The sequence below is a fragment of the Coptis chinensis genome, chromosome 2, assembly GCF_015680905.1.
Source record: "Coptis chinensis isolate HL-2020 chromosome 2, ASM1568090v1, whole genome shotgun sequence".
Taxonomy (NCBI): Eukaryota; Viridiplantae; Streptophyta; class Magnoliopsida; order Ranunculales; family Ranunculaceae; genus Coptis; species Coptis chinensis.
The window spans coordinates 94094617-94113851 of record NC_141457.1 but is presented as its reverse complement, the minus strand read 5'-3'; the positions used below and the strand labels follow the sequence as shown (position 1 = coordinate 94113851).

Genomic DNA, 19235 nt, shown 5'->3' with positions numbered 1-19235 from the left:
GCACACCCCTTCGGCTAGCATTTGGACAAACTCCTTCCTTTGCGCCCACAAACATTCAAAAACAAATTCGTAGGTTCTGGGGCTGCACACAAACGAAATAGTCAAACAAACGAGATGTTGTATCCCAGGATTCATTTCCAGACATTTCCTGATGACTTTTATCGGATCAGTCTTGAATGCTTTCCTTTTCAACTGGAAAATAGATATTGGAAAATAGCTGATCAATGAACATCACTAGGTTGCTATGGCGATATCTGCCAAATAATCGATATATGTCGATTTTGGAGGATTCTATATGTCAGCATACCACAGGGCAACTTTTATATAGCCACATAGGAAAATAATTTGATAAAAAAAAAAAAGGTGTGCCACATGTGAAAAAAAGGGACGGAAGTGAAACAGAACCAAACGTTGCAAAACGTGGTAGACATGGATACCCAAACTTGCTCAAAAAAAAGTTTGAACCCCAATGTTTGATTAAGGGTATAGTTCGTTACCCATCTATGCATTTTTTTTTTCTGTTTTGTTATACTGAAATATTTGCATATGTCACTATAGGAGTTCAGTTTCACTTATATAAACGCTATGGTCTGCTTTGGTTATTTTGCCATGCATGAACTTATAGGGCCATACTGGACTCTTAGAGCTTGTTTAGGGCCATACTGGACTCTGCTTCTGCATGACAGATTGATGTTTCTCCAAGAAAAAGGAACTTCAGTGAAAGCAGTGATATTACCCATTTTTGATCCCCTGTTATCACCACGTAATGTGGCCATAATTGCTCAAAAAATCTGATGCATATTCTTTTTTTCGATAAACATATGATGCATATTCAGCTCTGGAGATTATGAACATTTTTTTTTTCGTATTTATTCTGAAGCTTTACAACGTAAAATGTAACATTTTTTTCGATGGACCAAAGCTATCACTTTTGTAATCTTTGACCCGTTAAATTAACAGTATTATGTTGAGTAGAAATACCCAACTTGTTAAATTAACAGTCCCTTCGAAGGAATTACAGCGAATTGCAACTACCACGTCATCGTATTTGTGATATTTCAGCGAAAAGAAAGGTACTGAATTATCCGGTAAAGGACGAAATTTCGAGATTTCCCTACATGGGGTGGCACCAATAAAAAATAGGGTTGTTTATGAACAACTCCTAACTTTTTTAAACATTAAAAAATGAACCTGCAACGGCTATATTGACGAAAAAGTGCAGTTTGAGAGGAGAGCTGTTTTTTAACACTCAAGTACACAAACAGTGTTGTCCTTTTTAACACTTCGCTTCTCTGGAAACAAATCTAGAAACTCAATGGCACAGAAAACAATCTTGAACATTTTCAAGAAGAAAACTTCACCAAAAGGTATTAGTTAATGGACCCACACTCGTTTGAATATTTGAGTGTGAACTAATATGAGTTTTTTTTTTTTTTTTTTTTCTATTTTACTTGCAGAGGCGTTAAGGAGTAGCAAAAGAGAAATGTCAGTTGCAACTAGAGGTACATTTTAAGAGATTAAGACAAAAAGTTGTTTCTTTTTATTATTTTGATTGTTTAATTGCTGTTTTCATAGGTATTGAAAGAGAGATTGCATCTTTACAATTAGAGGTATGTTATATTTGAACTTTTTAGTGTGTTTTTATTAATGATGAAATTGCATTGGGAAAATGACTTGAGTTTTGATATGGGAAAAACAATGACAGGAGAAGAAATTGGTTGCTGAGATTAAGAAGACTGCGAAAACTGGAAATGAAGTAAGTCCTTTTTCTCTTATACTAATAGCAGTTAGCTTTGAAACTATGACATTCTTTATAATCAATTGTATGTTGTAATTGGTTGATTGCAAAATGTTTCTAAAAGTAAAGATTTAGAAGAATCACACGTGAATGCGAGTAATGTGACTTGTAGTTAGTTTCAAATACTAGTATCAAATGGAGACTCAGTCCAACCTGCCTCAATTTGGAGTCAATTTTTGGTTGATTGTTGAGTAACCTACTGTAAATCTCATCCTACGTTTCGGATTGAATCCCGTATAATAGCCTACACGTTCTTAACCCTATATATGCTCTTCAGAAAGATGCAATTTGCGGATTTTTAAATCAGTTCAAATTGGGATCAGTTTGGGCATGTGTTAATTGTTAGATAAATTTAAGGGGATCGATTTCGTTGAAGATGAGAAATCACATTTAACAAATTCACAAAAAACAATGAAAAGGAAAAGTTAGAAAACTTATCAATTGTAGATTGAGTCACGTGTTTGACACGCTCTCCTTAAAGTGAATTTCGCCCCTGCTGCTACGGTACCACAGATTCGTCAGGCGCTCACCTCCTAGGATAAAACAATCTCACATGTCAAAGGGGTACTCCAAGTTGACATGTCTCGGCGAACTCTCCATCATCATGCTCTCACACACTTCGGAAAACTTATAGAAATTTAATGAACTTGGCACGAGAAAGACGACATTGTGTATGAAGAATGCTCTCTAATTCTCTTTCTTAAGTGCAAAATGCAAGTGTGTATATATAGAAGAATATTGTCTCTTCAAAGAGTCACCACATCTTTCCAAAGGTGTCTCTATGAAAAGGTATCACACCTTTTCAAAGAGGACTCTTCCAAAAGGTACAACCCAAAAGACAAATCTTTTGAGTCTAACCACCAAAAGACACATGGGAGCCAAAGGGTGCAACCCTTGGAATCAAGTGAGTTTTCATTCTCGTAGTGAATCTACTCAAAATTCCAACAATCCCCCACATGTGAAAGAAAACGACACAAAAATAAAACGTGAGAGCACAGCGAAATTCCAATGCTTTGGGAAAGGTAGCTTTTGGCTTTGAACCTCCCCTAGTGAGAAACTATCGGATTTGCTGGCTATTTTGCAGTGTGCTTGAAGCATTGAACTGTCAGCCGTTGGTGAAAACCAAGACAATAGTAACCACACATTGTCCTTCCAATAACTTTGAGTTCTCGGCCAGGTTCATTTTGGCCCCGAACATATATAGACTCGGTTCGTGAGTGCTTTAGAGAATTCTGCCTTGAAAATTCTCATAGAACTCGCCCGGTTCACACTCAATTAGGTGATTCCTATTAAGAATACTCCTGATGTACTCCACTTGTTGAAACATGATATAGCGAATCATTAAAAGCATAGCGTAACCTGAAACTACTGCAGGCAACACTACTGTATCATAAGAATGGCTAGGGGAGATTATCCCTGTAGTGCTCAATCTGAATCATCCACAACTTGGTTGTCCCGTTGAACCTAGTTATTGGGATCTCTAGTCATCTAGGTTGGGTTGCCATCATGGAGACTCTTAAAATGTAGGCTCTTAAACCATTCCCCTCGATGCACAATATGCTCTCTAGACAACCTTATTAGCGGCCGCAAGGTTATCTATATCCAATCAATGGAAAACTTCATTTGAGAACAACCGCTTTCGGTGATACATCCAACGACTTATACGTCGTGAATTACCGCACATGGACATTATACCGGCCCTTAGCACCAATACAAATATTTTATATGTATTATATTAGGCCTCTCACCTTTATTTAATACACATCTCCTAGGTGTCCCGGTCTAAAACACGCCCACATTTGGTGGCTTTTGAGGTAATGCTTCAAGTAATTCCAAAATATTACAATTTCCCTCGATGAGAACTAAAATTCATGGAGTCACACATTTCCCCCACATTTTCCAATTTCCCTAGAATTGAAAAACTATTAAAGAATAGTATACTACCCCCACAAATTATCAAATTTCACATGCATTCTGTCATTTGGAGAAACATGCACTCTAAAAGTTTACCATTGTATTTGGTCATAACAGTATACCAATTAACCATGTGATCATGTGGGGCTTTCTTTGTTCATCCTTTACAAGTTGAAACAACAGCAATATTCATCCCATAAATATAGGCTATACGTAGGGTTGTTGCCAATATCTTTATCAACCAATCATAGGAAACTATCCATCCATGCATGATGATGGTATCCAATGGTAATTATTAATTGTTAATGCACAAGTATATTTGAAAAGAAGGAACCTGGACCAAAACTTGCCATGGTGTCGGTTCATCATTTGTATGTCAACAAGTTGTTGGAATCTTCATGTGTATTTCAAATACTTGTGTGTTGTTTAGTCCCACATTGGTGAACCACCACTAGGTAGTGAGGTATTTGAGGTGAACCTCAGCATAATAAGGCGTGCCCCAGGGTACAAATGCTTTTGTGTTAGGAGGGAGGACTCACCAAAAAAGCCATGCCTTATGCGCCGCCCACCGAGACCAACCCGAAGTCGTGTGGCGTGGCGTGGGCTTGGGCTTGGGCTGGTTGTCTAGTGGGTAGTGGTTTACCTATTCCCTAAACTGAGAGGACGCAGAGAGATAGAACTTGTGTCTTTCTTTGGCGCCTCGATATCGACCGATTTAAGTCGTGCATGCCATTACGTAACCGTAAGAGAAAACCACTATAGAACCAAATAAACGAAGTTGTTGAAGTCGTCTACACCCTTCTCTTACCTACACCGAAGCGGATAAGTCTTTATTGCTTCAATCTTCTTCTCTTCTCTTTCCCGTCACCGAGAGAGAGTTATATTGTCGTTTCAGAGGGTAGTCTATTCTAGTGCAAAGTTAGGCTGGCACGTTAACCATTGAATCTGTGAGGAAGACGCCATTGTTGCCTTTCGCACCATTGGCGGGCTTAAATCTTTCATAAGGACTGACTAATCCGCCTTGGTTATTACGTTATTCGTCATTCTTGTCTTCTATTGTTTTCTTTTATCGCAGATTCAACAATCTTAAGGAAAACAACAAGATGTCTACACCGTTGACACCACCGATCAAAGAAACTAATTCGAGTCATGGAAGTAACTTCGCCTATGAGAGATTCTCGTACCTCTGCTTGAATGCTCGCGAACTTACCTAATGTGTCAAAGATTGAATCCTTCAACGGTTCACACTTCAAGAGATGGGAGAAAGGGTGTTCACGACCACAGATGTACTCAACTATGCAAAGTATCTCATCGATAAAGACCCGTGGAGGGTTTAATGATTTCGAAAGAAATCGTTCGCTTTCAATGGGAATAAGGTATGTCGTCATGCTATTTTGAGTACCTTGTCCAATGAGATTTTTGATATTTATTGTTCAAATAAGAATGCACATGATATATGGGAGAGTTTGAACAAGAAATACATAATAGAAGGATCCGGTACTTTCGAAATATGCTATGGGGAATTTTCTAAAGTTCCATATGAGAGAGGATAGAGATGTAACGCCTCAAATCCATGATTTCATGTGGCCGATTAATGATTTGAAAACCGGGGTATTAATTTTCCTCAATCCTTTGTTTGGATGTTTGATTGAGAAACTCCCCGAGTCTTGGAAACACTATAAAAATAGTATGAAGATAAAGCAGAAGCGGATGACTCTTGAGGATGTGATCATTCACATTCACATAGAGGAAAAAGAACAAGACTTCGGGATGAGGTGTTGTCTAAGGAATTTCATTCTAAAGCCAATATCGTTGAAGGTAATCCCAAAGAAATCTAACAAAACCTCTAAGTTGTAGTAAGTCAACAAAAATAAGAATTTCAAGGTCAAAGGCACTTCTTTTAAAAGGAGTGGTAATCGGCAATGGAAATTGTTATGTTTGTGGTAAACCTGGACATAGGGCTTTTCGGTCGCGGACACTAAAGAAAGACGATGATCCTCCCCCAATGCTAATCTAGTTGAGGGGAGATGATATTGTTTCTTTGCCGTCGTGTCACAAAGTGTTCATAGCCACTTTGGAAGGAACTGGGTACTAGATTCGGTGCCACCATGCCACGTGGTGTGATGTTGAAGCCTTCTCGGATTACATACTAGTGAAAGATGAAAAGGTCTATATGGGTGACTCTAGGTCCGTTCTGTTGAGGGGAAGGGAAAGGTTCTTCGAAGTTAACTTCGGGAAACCCCTTTCACTTAGTAATGTTCTTCATGTTCCCGAGATTCGTCGGAATCGATTTTTGTCCCCACTTGGGGAAAGTCGGCGTCAAGGTGACTTTTGAGAGTGTGACAAGTTTGTTCGACAAAGAATGAGGTTTTGTTGGTAAAAGTTATTGTAATAACATTGGTCTTTTCATGTTGAATGTACTTGACAACATTATTATTAATAAGAATGAATCATACGCTTATTTGCTTGACTCTTTTAATATATGGCATGGTAGACTAGGACGTGTGAATGTTCAAGATATGAAAAGGATGAAAGCATGTGGTTTATTGTCTAATATTTCGATTTTTCTAATGATAAATGTGAGATATGTCTTTGAGACTAAAGCCACGAAGAAACCACAAGAAGAAGCGTGTCTAGAGATAAAACCGGATTACTAACTCTTATTCATACGGATTTGGGTGAATTCGGAAGTACCATGTCTGTAGGGGAAGTTTTATTATATTACATTCATAGATGACTTCTCTAGGTACACCATGGTATATTTACTTAGACAAGCATGAGGCGGGTGAGATGTTTCTCAAGTACAAAAAAGTTGAAGTTGAAAACCAAATTTTAAACCAGAAGATTAAGAGACTTGGTCCGATAGGGTGGAGAATATGAGTCTAACCCCTTCCGGGACTTTTGTGACAAGAATGACATTATTCATGAGACTACTCCACCATACTCTCCGAGTCAATGGAGTGGTAAAAGGAAAAAAAAAGTAACACTTAAAGAGATGATGAATGCTATGCTTGTTGTAAGTTCGGAGCTTCCCTGAACTTGTGGGGAAGCAATCCTATCTCGCTTGCCATATGAGAATAGGATACCCAACAAGAAAACAGGGAATAAGACACCATATGAGTTATGGAAAGGTCATGTACCTACCCCGACATACTTAAAAATGTGGGGGTGTCTTGCTAAGGTTCTTGTGAACGAACTAAAAAAGAAAATTGGGACCTAGAACCGTTGATTGTATGTTCATTGGTTATGCTCATAATAGTCTTTGCATATAGATTTTTAGTAGTAAAATCGATAATAACCTTGTCGATGCTAACACTATTATAGAGAGTAAAAATGCCGATTTCTTTGAGAATTTGTTTCCTTTGAAAATTGAAATAGTGGGGGATTGTTGGAATCTTCATGTGTATTTCAAATACTTGTGTGTTGTTTAGTCCCACATTGGTGAACCACCACTAGGTAGTGAGGTATTTGAGGTGAACCTCTAGCATAAGTGGTGCGTCTTAGTGGTACAAATGCTTTTGTGTTAGGAGGGAGGACTCACCCAAAGCCACACACGCGCGCGCCCGCCCGCCCCGCACCGAACCGAGCCGAGTCGTGTCGTGACGTGGGCTTGGGCTTGGGCTTGGGCTGGTTGTCTAGTGGGTAGTGGTTTACCTATTCCCTAAACCGGTTTTTAGTGTTGCGACAAGTTTCGGTTTGCTAGAGTTCTACTCCAAGTTGGTTTTGTGAAACCGACTTTGTGAGGTTTCCTTCTCCCATCTGGTAACCGGATCACACCTCTATATAAACAACTGGCTTTGTAATCATGGGGGATCATATCTGAGAGAGAGAGACGAGAGAGATAGAACTTGTGTAGGTCGCTTCTTTGCCTCGATATATCGACCGACGTAAGTCGCGGCATGCCACTGAGTAACCGTAAGAGAAAACCACTATAGAACCAGCGAAACAGAAGTTGTTGAAGTCGTGCTACACCCTTCTCTTACCTACACGAAACAGATAAGTCTTTATTGCTTCAATCTTCTTCTCTTCTCTTCTTCTGTCCGCCGCCAGAGAGTTATATTGCGTTCTAGAGGGTAGTCTATTCTAGTGCAAAGTTTAGGCTGGCCGTTAACCATTGAATCCTGTGAGGAAGACGCCATGTTGCCTTTCGCACCATTGGAAGCGGGCTTAAATCTTTCCTTAAGGGACGACTAATCAGCGCCTTGGTTATTACCGTTATTACGTCCTTGTCTTCTATTGTTTTCTTTTATCTGCATTCAACACAAGTGCAAAAAAAAAAACATAACCGATTTCGGATAACATAATAACCAAAATTTGTTTGAATGCTACCGAAAGTTTGCACCATTTCATATCAATCGGCCGGTGCGCTTCACCCCGAATGATATTGGCGTGTGTTCAAAATATTAGCGGCGTATAACATATTAACTTCCCATCCTTGTATGCACGATCGTGCTTTATTCTTTGCATAGGCCACCGCATTACATAAACAAATTTTCGCTTCCATCTTCATTAACAAAACCAAAACACACGGAAAAATCATTTTAAGATTGTTAGATAAATTTAAGGGGATGGGTTTTGTTGAAGATGAGAAATCACATTTAACAAATTCACTTTAAGGAGAGCGTGTCAAACATTGACTCAATCTACAATTGATAAGTTTTCTAACTTTTCCTTTTCATTGTGATACGAGACCTAATTTGGGACCCTAGGTTACGTATGGTGACCGAATGTCCTACTAATTAACCCTATGAATAATGCAGCCGCCACTAGAATATTGGCTCGTCAACTTGTTAGACTACGCCATGATTACTAATTTGCAAGGGGAGCGTTGCACGCATTAGAGGCGTAGCAACTCACACTTCAGTCCGGACCTTATTACCGACTTAAAACTATATGAAATCTCTGCTGGTTTCTACGCCTCTAAATGCCGGTGTTTCAGGGCGGGCAATGTATGCTAATACCGCAATTTCTCTTTGGAATGAAAGGTGCTACAAAAGCAATGGTAGCCATGAATAAAGTATGTGTTCTTGGTGGTAGTGGCGGTGGTAGTTGAGATTGAAATCTCAATTGAACTACATATCTCGGTTCTCAATTGTTTGAGTTTGTCTTTATGTTGCTTATTGATCAATTTTATGTCTTGGCTTGTTTCAAAGAAATGGCACCTTGAAGCAAGCAAAAGTCATTAAAGAATTTCGAAGGAGTCCTCACAAATGGACATGATGTAAGATCCTCCTTTCCCTGTCATGCACCATTTAAATGCTTCTAAGTCATGTATCATGTGGTTGTCCAAGTATTCCTTATATGAAACAGACGTTTTACATATTATAAAATGTTCCAAAACGAGTCAAGATTTGGCAAAATCATCGACAATGTTCAAAAGATAAAAGCTTTTATTAAGTTGTTTATATCTCGCCATAGCTTTGCTGAGCCACTTGGGGCTTCACAGCAATTTATGGCATTTAGTGTGTCTCTGTCATGAAGATTTGGGCATAATTTTCTGATCTTAATTGCTGTTGACAGTCCAGAAAGCCGTTCCATAGTACCACCATAGGATTTATTGGTGTCAAGCCATCCAGAAATCTTATAGGAGTTTGGGATTACTGAGGATACTATAGAAATGTTGCCTTGTTATCAGGTTTTGTTAAGAACATTGCATTGCTCTTTATTTATGATTTTTTTTTGCAGATTGAGATGCTATCAGAATCAATTGATGAAACTTTGGACAAAGATGAGGCGGAGGAGGAAACAGAAGAGCTCACCAACCAGGTTAGCAAATACCTAAGTCATCAGCCTTTTCAATATACTACAGTTACATTTAATAGAATACAACTGTTATCTTTATGTGGATTTGCATGTTTTGTCTGTAGGTGCTTGACGAGATTGGTGTAGATATTGCTTCACAGGTTGGTCTTTTGATTGTTGATGATGTTCCCTTGCTGGATTTGGCCATATTTTAATATTCCTAACTCATTGGTATAATTAACAGTTATCTTCAGCTCCTAAAGGTCGGATCTCATCCAAGAAAGTTGAAAATGTTGTCCCGGCAAGGTAAGTTTCATCAAGCCATATATTTAACACCAATTGGGGACTTGTTAACAATTGGAAAGTGCACTGCCCTAGTTGACTTAAAGTTGCGTCTACTATCATGACGTTGTTATATAATCATCATATTCTCTTTAATTCTTTATTTTAATTGATTGTGGAACATGCAGGTCTGGTTCTACTGATGTTGAAGATCTTGAGAAGAGGTTGGCTTCGCTTCGTCGCATCTGAACCATCAAGTATATATTGAGTACAAGAGTACAAGACACCACATTTATGTAAAATAAGTAAGAAATGAAGTGAGTGCATGAAGATGTGATAGCTTATTAGCTTTCACTACATATATATATGTTATGTTTCTCTGTAAAATTTGAAGTGAACTGGGTGCATGCCATAACCATTTATTGCTACAAGTGAACTGAAGTAAACTTTTTTTTCTTCGTGTGATGAATAGTAGTAGAAGTAGCAACATTAATTAGAAACAAAATGAGCTAAAGTAATCACCCACAACTTATTCATGCGTTGATCACTCCTTCAACCTTCCGCACTCTTTGGTGTAATTATGTAGGTTGTGATGTTTAATGAACAAGCTGTATTGGTCATTCAAACTATGCCATTAGAAAATAAGAAAAGGTGCATTCCCCTGATTAAATAATATATGTGGCAACCGGTACTTGGAATGTCAAATTGCCAAGCTGTTCAAATATATTGGGTTACTTTGAACAAAATGGAAATATGAAGCTTAACCATGCATCAATGAAATTGAACCACAATCCACGCCAATTGGGGTTGACATAGAGAACAATTACAAATCCCAGCAAGTAGACGACGTAAGTACCTGCAAAACTTGAAAGGAAACTGATAGGATCAATCCCAAACTTCTCTGCGAGTCTAGCTTGTCTGAGTATCACTGAAATGACTGGATCTTTTGAGGTGTTGCATTGCTTTTGCAAAGGTTGTAGTCCACAAAGAGATGGGTTGCCCTCATAACTAGATACATTAAATGTGCTGAACTGCGCTTTATCTGGAACCCGTCCAGATAAATTGTTGTAGGCCACAATGAAGACCGCCAAAGTGTTTATACCAATAAGCTCTGATGGAATCTGTCCACTTAATTTGTTGTGAGAAAGATCCATGCTCTCTAATTGCTTTAGATCTGACAAGCTTTTCGGAATTGATCCTGTTAACTGATTGTGGGACAAATTCAAAGCACGGATTGCAATTAGAGCTCCTAGTTCGGGCGGTATGTCACCAGTGAATTCGTTGTATGACAAGTCCATGCCAGCCATGTAATTAAGAATGTCACCCCTGTAAGAATCAGACCTACTTTTTGTCACGAAATCCACTTCTTCTTGTTCTTGGTATTGATCAAGTACGTACGTGCCTTCATCATCAAAATCTCCATCATCAAAACGACTCGGGTACGTATTCGTGCTTGCGCCATAATTAATTTGTATTCGATCAAGAAATGCAGGTTCAACACTTCCATTCTTTCCAAATGTGATGTTGCTGAAGCATGGAGGTATTGGTCCAATAAATGCGTTATGGGAAAGATCCAGTATAAGTATCTTATTCAGCTGACAAAATTCATGAGGAATTGAACCACTCAAATGATTTCCTTTCAAAAGAATAATTCTCAGATTCGAAAGCAAGGCAAGCCAAGAGGGGATGCTACCAGATAAGTTGTTATGCTTAAGGTCTAATGTCTTTAAGTTTGGGCTTTTGAGTAATGCCTCTGGCATCAGGCCTGTGAGATTATTTACTTGCAAATGCATATATTGCAAGGATGTCAAGTTCAGACAAGAAGGTATGGGACCTGAAAGGTAGTTTTGAGAAAGGTCTAAAAATATTATGTTAACTAAGTTGCAGAACTCTAATGGAATGGGACCAACAAAGGAATTATTACCCAGAACAAGTGTCCTTAACTCTGTTAAATTACCTATCCAAGTAGGAATTTCACCCGATATAAGATTTCGGCTTAGGTCCAATGTCAATAGTTGAGATAATTTAGACGGAGTAAGATTTGGGATAATTCCAGTGAATTGATTACCATTGAGACGAAGAATATCCAACGGAAGGTTAAAAAGATTAGGAGATATTTGACCATCTAGTCTATTATTTGATAGTATCAATGCTGATAAGCGACTACTCATGGCCAAACTCTCTGGTATTTCTCCTGAGAAATTATTATTCGACAAATCTAAAACCCACAAGCCTTCTCTGTTACCCAGTGAGCTTGGAATTCTACCTTCTAAGCTATTTTTAGACAAATTTAGAGTCGCCAGGCTTGGAAATATGTTACCGGTATTTGTTGGAAGTTTTCCATGAATTTGATTTTTGGAGATGTCAATCATGGTTAAGTTCATAGGACTTGATGGCAAACGAATATCACCGTTAATCGAGTTGTTTGCTAAAATTAAATATTCTAACAGTGAATTATTTTCAAATAACCAGGTGGGGAACTTTCCATGTAAGTTGTTATGGGAGAGGTCTACATCTCTCAAGTCATGCTGGTTATGGAGAAAGTTTAGAAGGTCACTTGTTGACATGTTAAGGTTGCAGTTTGATAAACGGAGAACCTTTAATTGATTTGTATGACTAGCCAATAGCATTGAAGATAAGGTACTCCGATCAAACTGGTTTCGACTAAGTGCTATGTATTCTAGGGATGTTAGGTTAGATATAAGAGATGAAGGAATGTTTCCACTCAGTTGATTATCAGAGAAGTCTACCATTCTAAGAGACGTCAAATTATTGAGACATGGAGGAAAGATCCCTTCAAACTTGTTCCCACTAAGATCTAGATCCTGAAGCTTCGTCAATTCACAAAATCCTATAAAGAATATACGAGAGATTATATTGCTAGTGAGGGTAGCATAAACCATGTTATCCAAAAAGACAAGTCAAAGAAAGTGTCATTGACACTTGATGGAGATTTACTTGATATGGAGTCTTTGATATTCGTTAGACGCAAGGATAAAGCCTCCAGAGAATTCAAAGACAATATTGATGGAGGAATCCTCCCTGAGAAGTTGTTATAACTCAAATCTAAGATCTTCAACTTGCTCAAATTTCTCAAATCTAAAAAAAAAGTGATTCAAAAGGTTAGAACCAATAAAGTAGAGGTTTATCCCAAAAGACTAGATATTAGTAGAGGTTTACTTGATATGGAGTCTTCTTTGATATTCGTTTCCCTCAAGGATAAAGCCTCCAGAGAACTCAAAGACAATATTGATGGAGGAATCCTCCCCAAGAAGTTGTTGCTACTCACATTTAAGATCTTCAACTTGCTCATATTTCTCAAATCTAAAAAATTGATTCAAAAGGTTAGAACGCAATGAAGTAAAGAATTGTCAAATATTACATACTCTAAATGAAATTTTAGTTATGGAGATTTTTGAACCATTACCGTCGAAGGGAAAGAAGTCATCAAGGTTATTCCGGCTTAAATCTAGGAATTCCAAGTTGTTCAAATTTGTTAACACTGCAACAAAAATAATGAAACACGTGAATTCATAATCAATTATAGATGCGTCCGATTCAGAAATCTTATTAATGGGGCAGCAAATCAATAAGAATGAATAAAAGTGTACGTCCACATACCTTTGGCAATGTCCGATACTAAATTATTCTTGCTTAAATCTAGGACTTCCAAGTTGTTCAAATTTGTAAACACTGCAGCAAAAATAATGAAACACGTGAATTAATAATCAATTATAGATGCATCCCCGATTCAGAAAGCTTATTCATGTGGCAGCAAATCAATAAGAATGAATAAAGTGTACGATCACATACCTTTGGCAAAGTCCGATAATGACCCTGCTAAATTACTATAGCTAAGAATAAGAGTCTTAAGAGATCTGAGTTCGCCCAGAAACGGAACAGTGCTCGTGTCACTTTTGTTGGAAAAGAACACTTTTGTTGGAATTGAAGGTACAGTATTGCTCTTGTTGAAGAATAGGTTAGATCCTAAATCCAAGACCTCCAATTTTTTCAATTTGGACAATCTCTCAAGATCTAAAGGTATAGCATAGGGAAATAAAAATTAATTAGTTGGAAATGGTTGGAAGTCTAAGGGCTACGTCGTTTGCTAAGTGCAAAAATGAGGAGTCATTCGTATTTACCTTCAATTGTCCAATTAAGGAAATTTCTTGATAAGTCTAGATGTTGCAGCTCTTCAAAAGGAGTATATAAGGATACATCTAGAAAATGTTTGTATTCTTCACTGTTGTATGTACCAGCAAGAGAGAGTTGGATCACTCTACCAGTGAAACTGCTACACTTAACGCTTTCCCAAGTACAACAATCACTTGTTTTGTCATCAACCCAAGTGCAAAAAGGGGGGATAGGAGGATATCGATTATCTGTACGAAGACAATCCGTAAGATTCCATTTGATTGAAGCTTTTATTTTCCATAGAGCAACTCTTTCCTCTTCCAAACAACCCAAGCATCCATTGTAATGAAATATTACAACGAAAACAAACATACAAATAGTCCAAGGCCATGAATTCATTATTGTATGAAGGGAGAAAATAGGATTTGTAATTGGTGATTGGATAAAAAGAAAAAAAACAAAATATAGAAGGAAAGAGACTAGCAGTGTGTTTGTAATTGGAGGAAGAAGAAAACGGGCCGTGTATTTTCGTTTTGACTAGATTGTGTCCTATACTCGTTTTTTATTTTGGCCATAAAGTCATAAGCAACTCCTTCCCTTACGCAAAAGAAAATTCGCTCTGTCAAACGCTCCTTTGACGTTTCTTTTACTCCATTACAGGAAATGCCAAACTCTCTTGTAAGTCTATATAATAAAAAGCAATGGTGTGGGGCCTATAGAGACTCCATCAAGTGGTTGTCATTGTCTTTTAGTAAGTTGTGACATGGCAGATCCAAGTGTTTGGAGAGTTTGTGTAATTTTGTTAAGCGTAATCAATACTATGAGATCTATTCAAAAATCAACCAAAAGTCAACAATAAATTTGGACTTATAAATTGTTGAAAGCCAAATTTGCATAAATTGTTAAGCCTCCAATTGATTTGGGCTTATAGATAATGGATAATTGGGATGGCGCTTGCGGGTATTTATAAATTGAGTTGTTTATTTGGGTCTTGTCTGCGAGGAATATTTTTCGCTTTAAGATCATTAATGCGCGACGGCGAAGTAGCGATGAGTTAATCGAGGGTAATATCGCAGGCGCGTCGAGGTCTCGCAGGCCATAGGCACGGGCATACCCTAGTATCTAACAAGGAGCTTTCTTTATCATAGTTACATACCACGTCGCCGAGAAAATATTTAATGAGCTTGACATTTTAAATACAAAGATAAAGGAAAAATTTGAGGAAAAATTGTATTTTTTTTCCATTTTTCCATGGCCCTGTGGAATTTGCAAATTGCAATTGTGCCCAAGTGCCCAACCCACTAACCAGTCCCGACCCGTATGTCAAGCCTATTGGGCTTTACGTCACTCTTTACTCTTTAGGACGACAATGGGTCATAGTTAGATAGCCACGTAGCCCGGCCCATTGTCAAATACTATCCCCCCAGAGCCCGAGTTATCCACTAGTTTCCTTTGTTCAGTTTTTAAGAAAATCAGCTGAAGCAAAACACACCACTTGGGAAGCACATCGCCAGCGATGGTAATGGAAATACGGTAATAATAATAATTTTAATTTTTTTTTTGATCAAATTCCATAATATAGTGCTTCTATTATTTCTCAACTATATGGCACTGAGTAATATTGTCAGTATATAATTTTGTGGACAGCTATAACTATGCATGTTTAGTGCCACACTGCAAGTATGGAGTGATACTAGACCAAATTTTGTCATATTTTAGTGTAACACTGTATAACTCCGGCTAAGACATTTATTTTGGCCTATGTTGTGGTAGTCTGGAGTCTGGACCAGAATTAGTTTAACATAGGTGAAGTGGAGTGGAGTTCTATTTCTATCTAAATTTTGAGGACCCCAACACTTTCAAGGAAACCCCGCACCTGTTGTGATAGTACTGTTAGTTGTTCAGTTGGCTGGTCTTACCCCGGCCCACCATATCCACCCTTACATGGTATGCAGAGATACTGGCGCACAAAATATTGTTAAACATCCTTCATATTTAGTGAGTATGAGTTATAGCACAGTTTTGTTTGTCGGTAACTATATTTCCTATCTCAGGTCCTTATGATCATAAAGGGATTATTCAGGAGGTATGAAAGATGGAATCCTGTGCATCCAACCTCTGGGGCCTTTTGGGGTATGGGGATAGGTTTTGGCTGTGGTGTTGGATGGGGTCCTGGATTTGGACCTGAGGTCGTTGGATACGTTGGAGCTGGTTGTGGTGTTGGATTTAGCGTTGGCATCACATTTGCCGGTGTTGGCATCGGTCTTCCGACTAACTTCCTTATTGAAATGCCTTACAATGGTGCACACTTCTTTTCCACTGTAACTTAATTGCTTGGTTTCATTTTTTTGGACTCTCTCTCTCTCTCTCTCTCATGTTGTTAATGGCTCTAGTCGTCGACTTCAGCATATTATAGTTCCTACAGTCGTCTTATTTACTCAGGCTCCTGGCCTGGTTACACAATACACAGACATGCCACTTACAAATTGCAATAATCGTTGATGTAAAGGCAAGTACAACTGTACAAGTGTAGTTATATAGAGAGATAAAAGAGAAGTTTAAATAATAATACGCCTTTTGTAACATTGGAGAAAATTATAACGGTAGTCATAATATTTCAAACAAGTCTCTAGTAATAGTGTTTGCACAGTAGCATATACTGTGGTAGATGTTGTCAACTTCTCTTTCACACGCCAAGCCATTTTAGTTGAAGTGTCCTTCTTGTCTGTGTGTCTACTATTTTCCTATCGATTTATATTGACATGAGTAGGTCTTTGACACACATTTCAGCTATTGTTGCAACAAGCACTGGTGCATTGGAATTTGCTACTTCGAATGGTTTTGGAGATTGCTGGAACCATGTTGGACCTAGAATTTCTGGTTTACAGAGAGAAGCAAGTAGAAGATTGTCTAGCTTTAACCAGATGCATTCTTTAAGCCACAGCATTAACTTAACTGAGATGAAGAAGCGACTGAATCAGCACTCTAGGTCTTTCTCGGAATGCCTGCAGACAATCAGAAATCGTGACTTTCAACAACGGAAACGTAAGTGTTGCAGTTACCTCTTAATTAACTTTAAGAATTACTTTGAGAATATTGACTGTAAAGCAGCATGAATATGTGGATGATTAGTTGGTTGATATTTAGCATATTGGATATTGGATATCTATTTCAGTGTTAGTTCCATTCTAGTATTTAATACTTGCTTATTTATGTCCATTGGTACTTGGTAGTTCTACTTAATGCGTAAAAATACCAGTCTGTAGATATACCACCTATTTTGGGAATTTTGGTGCTCCCAACTTTCTTTGCACAGTTATTGTGTCGCACTACTCACAGGGCACTCTGAGCATTTGGTTTCAAACTCTGGTCTCAATGTTATGCGTTTGTTGTGTGTTTTCTTGATTACATTGGCCAAAGGAAGTTGATCGTCAGAAACATACAAACTATTGCCATGTCCTGCCAAGTGGGTTTATTTGTTTGTTATTTTACTGTATCAAGAAGTTTGTTGAAGATTAAATTTTCAGGATTTTGTTTCAAAAAATCCTGAGCTTGTTGGTGAGTCTACATTTTTTTTTTCCCAATAACTAAGTGAGTCTGCATTTCTAGTTTATATGAATGTGTACCTTAATTCCCCCCATCCTCTGGTATGAATTGGAATTTCTGACATAAATTTCTCATTTGCAGGTTGTAACGATTAATGGCTTAAGGATTATGGAGAGCCTTATTTGCACGCCGTAAAAGTATGTTCGCTTGCAAGGAAATACAATTGAATTGTTGAAAGTCTCTTCAAACTTGCTTATCGGCAAAATGAAAGGTGTCAAATAGTTCTTGTAAGGACTATGGATTCAAGGGGTGAGAACAAACACAAGCTTGTAAATTCTGTTTGATATCTGTGCTGAAATTACAAAAACAAGCACTGTCAATCAACATCTGAATTCATATAACATTGTACACAAACCATATTCGGAATTAGCAGTTTATCGAATCTTATAGCCTCATTAGTTATTCAAAAAAATAGATATCTATTAATCACAATCACTAGTTTTGTTTATCTAGCATGACATCCCGGTGTAACATACACTTTACAGTTCATATTAGTTATATGTTTATTGTGCTACATAAAACTTGGGAGTATGGCAATAGTTGAGTAGATTGTTGGATAGAGATGAGTATCTGTTATGAACTTGTAATCCACGGGCAGTAGCAAAGTCGCAAAGACATGGATCCTTCTGTGGCAGTAGCCAAGAAATGGATAATTTAGTGGTTCATGTGGCACATTTGTACCCACACAACAACACAGCAGCAGCAAATGAAAAAAACTTGCAGAATCACACGTTTATGTGAAATACCAAGGACAACTTGAGGCTTGAATATTAATTCCAGGTTTCGTATGGTATTCAAAAACATTGTGATTCCATAATTTCTTGCCTTATGCAGTTATGCCAGTAAAATTCTGTACACTCAATTGAAGCGGCGCAGCCCCAGATGTAAATCACTGGAATTATTTCAACTTGACAACACATGTTGTCGTCTCCCAAGCGGACCTACACACGGTCAATCTACCATTTCCTGAAAACCAGTACATCTTACTTTTTTCTTTTGCCATAAACTAGTCCTTCCCTTACCATGCCAAAGTTTGGCAGCCAAACTTTCTTGTAAGTATCAAACAAGGAGGGTGTTTAGCAATTAGCACTATAAATGTACTTGACATTTTAAATACGAAAATAAAGAGAAAAAGGGTCTTGTAGTGAGGGTGTCGATTGGTTGCAGTGCTCATCTTGTAACTTGTAAAGTTGTAAGTAAAATGGAATGTAACTCATGAAACATGTAGGTTCTGGCGTTCTGCTGGTCAGTGTTGCATAGTGCAACTCCTACAATGTTCCTTCTCATACATCTAATTTCTTTGGACCACCAATGACAATTGAGAATGAGTTTCTTCTTGCATTTTAATAAAAACACTGATATCACACTCTCACTTTGAACCATCGAGTGTAACATTTCATATTTTCCTAAATTTCTTAAAATCATTTAGTTTACCATTTCCTACTTAGAGCATTCCCAATTCCCAATGCAAGCGAGAGTTTTTCACCTCCACGTAGACTCAATTTCCTTTATTTCCTACCGTTTTGGTGAAAAGCAAGGTGAGGCTGTCCAATGCAAATGTGAGTTTGAATATCGAACGGAATATTTAATTCCGTCTGAATGTAAAAATAGAAAAAACGCGCTGGACAGAATGAAACATCCCGTCTGAAGTAAAAAAAAAAAAACCCAAAAAAACACGCAAGATGGAATGAAACATTCCGTCCAGAAAAAAAAACCGAAAAAATTAAAAAAATACACACGAGACGGAATAAAAACATCT

The 19235-nt window shown here is 37.9% G+C and overlaps 3 protein-coding genes across 6 annotated transcripts; 2 read left to right on the top strand and 1 right to left on the bottom strand.

Annotated features, from left to right (window-relative positions):
• The first annotated feature begins 1209 nt into the window (after positions 1 to 1209).
• On the top strand, positions 1210 to 10198 carry LOC147519128 (vacuolar protein sorting-associated protein 2 homolog 2-like). The gene is made up of 8 exons (XM_086590833.1): positions 1210 to 1367; positions 1458 to 1502; positions 1576 to 1610; positions 1706 to 1756; positions 9398 to 9478; positions 9580 to 9615; positions 9699 to 9760; positions 9925 to 10198. Exons 1-8 carry the CDS (start codon positions 1316 to 1318, stop codon positions 9983 to 9985), a joined length of 423 nt encoding a protein of 140 aa, XP_086446959.1. The 5' UTR covers positions 1210 to 1315; the 3' UTR covers positions 9986 to 10198.
• A 180-nt stretch (positions 10199 to 10378) lies between these two features.
• On the bottom strand, positions 10379 to 14518 carry LOC147519127 (cuscuta receptor 1-like). 3 transcript variants are annotated; one of them, XM_086590807.1, is made up of 8 exons: positions 13879 to 14518; positions 13550 to 13771; positions 13358 to 13429; positions 13164 to 13238; positions 12917 to 13060; positions 12695 to 12835; positions 12487 to 12587; positions 10379 to 11322 (listed from the first exon to the last, which is right to left on the bottom strand). In XM_086590807.1, the coding sequence occupies exons 1-8, from the start codon at positions 14267 to 14269 to the stop codon at positions 10468 to 10470; spliced, it is 2001 nt and encodes a 666-aa protein (XP_086446933.1). In that variant the 5' UTR covers positions 14270 to 14518; the 3' UTR covers positions 10379 to 10467. The 3 variants fall into 3 exon arrangements, with proteins under 3 accessions (XP_086446933.1, XP_086446930.1, XP_086446932.1); XM_086590804.1 differs by having other exon boundaries at positions 10379 to 12587; XM_086590806.1 differs by lacking the exon at positions 13358 to 13429 and having other exon boundaries at positions 10379 to 12587; positions 13879 to 14506.
• A 754-nt stretch (positions 14519 to 15272) lies between these two features.
• Positions 15273 to 17997, top strand: LOC147519126 (Putative membrane lipoprotein). 2 transcript variants are annotated; one of them, XM_086590803.1, is made up of 4 exons: positions 15273 to 15403; positions 15925 to 16171; positions 16661 to 16915; positions 17558 to 17997. In XM_086590803.1, the coding sequence occupies exons 2-4, from the start codon at positions 15931 to 15933 to the stop codon at positions 17569 to 17571; spliced, it is 510 nt and encodes a 169-aa protein (XP_086446929.1). In that variant the 5' UTR covers positions 15273 to 15403; positions 15925 to 15930; the 3' UTR covers positions 17572 to 17997. The 2 variants fall into 2 exon arrangements, with proteins under 2 accessions (XP_086446929.1, XP_086446928.1); XM_086590802.1 differs by having other exon boundaries at positions 15305 to 15389.
• Positions 17998 to 19235: the final 1238 nt, after the last annotated feature.

Coding starts and splice junctions, on each gene's coding strand:
- LOC147519128 (XM_086590833.1), top strand. CDS start 1,316: ATGGCACAGAAAACAATCTTGAACATTTTCAAGAAGAAAACTTCACCA. Junction 1,611..1,705: donor TTGCATCTTTACAATTAGAG/GTATGTTATATT, acceptor AAACAATGACAG/GAGAAGAAATTGGTTGCTGA. Junction 9,479..9,579: donor CAGAAGAGCTCACCAACCAG/GTTAGCAAATAC, acceptor TTTTGTCTGTAG/GTGCTTGACGAGATTGGTGT.
- LOC147519127 (XM_086590804.1), bottom strand. CDS start 14,269: ATGAATTCATGGCCTTGGACTATTTGTATGTTTGTTTTCGTTGTAATA. Junction 13,772..13,878: donor CCTTAATTGGACAATTGAAG/GTAAATACGAAT, acceptor CTATACCTTTAG/ATCTTGAGAGATTGTCCAAA. Junction 12,588..12,694: donor TATCAAAGACTCCATATCAA/GTAAATCTCCAT, acceptor TATTCTTTATAG/GATTTTGTGAATTGACGAAG.
- LOC147519126 (XM_086590802.1), top strand. Junction 16,172..16,660: donor TATTGAAATGCCTTACAATG/GTGCACACTTCT, acceptor CACACATTTCAG/CTATTGTTGCAACAAGCACT.